The following is a 2,092-nucleotide window of genomic DNA, read 5'->3' on the forward strand; positions in this document are numbered from 1 at the left end:
GCTGGTATCATTGTACTTCTCTGTAAACTGTTAAAATGAAACATCTGAAGAAAGAAACCTGTTTTAATATAAAAGTTGTCACGGTTTGGGCCACTGCCATGAAACATTTCTTGACTAAGCAATTGTTTTAAAACAACACGAGCGAACCCAAGACTGGAAAATAGTCCAAAAAATGTTAGTATCCTAATCTTTGGATTTCTAAAATCAATTATTAAAATAATGAATCTATTTATTAGGCTCTGTTTAATTAACCTGCTGGGACTTTAATTCATTTGTAAATCTTGGTTACATGTCAAAACAGAAACCAACATGTTCTCTGAGTCCAATCACGTAAGAATATATTTTTCTTTTGTTCCCAGTTGGTGGTTTAACTCTTCACAGGCTGCCAACAACTGTCTTGTCAAAAGAAGAAACCCTGCGGTTTCATCTGTTCGCAGCTGAAAACCTGCTCAGAAGGTGCGTCTTGTTCATTTAAAGGTAAAATCCACAGGGCAAAGTAAGACGTGAGGTGCAGCGGCAGTTCAGGCTAAAATGTTTAAGTGTGTGCACGGCTGTCATTTCTTAATGTAACAACCTCTTAGTGGCAGAGAACAAAACGCTAATTTCAGCTCGTTGTCATTAAAGACATTTCGTCAGGATGGGGAGCAGAGAGACCCGGTTCTGTCCCGACTAAAGAGGGAGCAAAGGTTGTTGTTTTATATTACCTTTTGTGAGCAAAATAACATTTTCCACACTCAGAACCTGTCAGGAATTGATGTGTGTGGGGGTGCAACGGCAACCGCTAAATGGAAAAATAGAAATGTTAAAAAAGTGTAAAGTTGGAGCAAATAGTGCTGAGTTCATACTGTTAATGACGTGTTTGTTGTGGCTTGTAGTTTTGTGAGAACTGGCTGACCCCTCGCAGACCTTCTGTCGAGGTCAGCCTCCTTCAGCTCCGCTGAAAGCCACAACACATTAACACCAAACACCAAGCCGACGCTGCCTATCGGGCCGCGATTTGCTCTTTTAGCACGATTGGTAACATTTTTATTTTATTTTAAAGCTAAGGCTCATGCTTAAATAAGATAATAATCGACAGATTTCCAGGAGCTTTAAGCAGCAGCAGGCCTCAGAGCGGGACTGGACTATCTGCTGCAGATTCTTGAGTTGGATACGAGGAAGAGATGCAGCTCAGTGATGCTGGACTCACAGGGACTGGGAACGTTTCACAGCATTTACATCATCCAGTAACGCTCAGCAAAACAAGTTAACTCTCATTGACACCTTTTAGAAACAACGCCCTTTTTAAACGGATGAAAAATACTAATGTAATGTGGCAAATAGCAAAGCATCACTGCATCTTTCAAATACTGAAATCAGTAAGCTCAGAATTTGTAATGTTTTTTTTCTTCATTTTTTTGTATTATAAAACAGTTAACACTGTTTGTTTTCTGTAAAAATAAAATTCTTATTTTCTTCACTGATAACTTTAATTTACAGTGTAAATTTTCAAGGTACATGAACAAAAGGTTGACCATTTAAAATACTGAACCTGCAGAATAATTATGGTGTTATTTAAAATAAATTATTATCATCATTATTATTATTATTATTATTGTTATTATTAATAATAACAATACCTTGCTCTATCACAAATCAAGTGGTCCTGAAGGATTGCAAGTATCTCAAGGTCATAAAGGTAGTTTTAGGTTTTAAAAATGTGTTTTCAATTGAATACTATTTCCTTTTTCAATTTTCTGCATTAAAATAAATTATTCACAAAATCACTGAAGTTGGAGGCAAAACGTACCTGAGTTTCAGACAGATTGAGCTGCCGGGCCAGTTCTGTCCGCTCCCGTCCGACCACATACTGGCACCTCTGAAACTCCATCTCTAAACGGTAGAGCTGCTCTGCGGTGAAGGACGTGCGGGTTCGCTTGGGTCGGTCCAAATCCAAACCCTTCGGCAAAATGATCTCCCGGATAGAACCTTTAGCATCTGCAGCATGGAGCAAATCCAGTTAATAAGAAGTCAGAAAACATTTTCATATACAAGTTATTTTTATTATTATTATTATTATTATTATTATTATTATTATTATTATTATTATTAT

At 37.2% G+C, this 2,092-nt stretch overlaps 1 protein-coding gene across 1 annotated transcript in view; it reads right to left on the minus strand.

Moving 5' to 3' along the window:
• Positions 1-2,092, minus strand: part of vax1 (ventral anterior homeobox 1) — a 4,763-nt gene that overhangs the window by 1,276 nt on the left and 1,395 nt on the right. The window contains exon 2 of the mRNA XM_037687972.1: positions 1,790-1,977. Coding sequence (XP_037543900.1) covers positions 1,790-1,977 — 188 coding nt within the window. The remainder of the gene's footprint in view (positions 1-1,789; positions 1,978-2,092) is intronic.

Source organism: Nematolebias whitei, chromosome 1, assembly GCF_014905685.2.
Source record: "Nematolebias whitei isolate Nwh7 chromosome 1, NemWhi1, whole genome shotgun sequence".
NCBI classification, from domain to species: domain Eukaryota; kingdom Metazoa; phylum Chordata; class Actinopteri; order Cyprinodontiformes; family Rivulidae; genus Nematolebias; species Nematolebias whitei.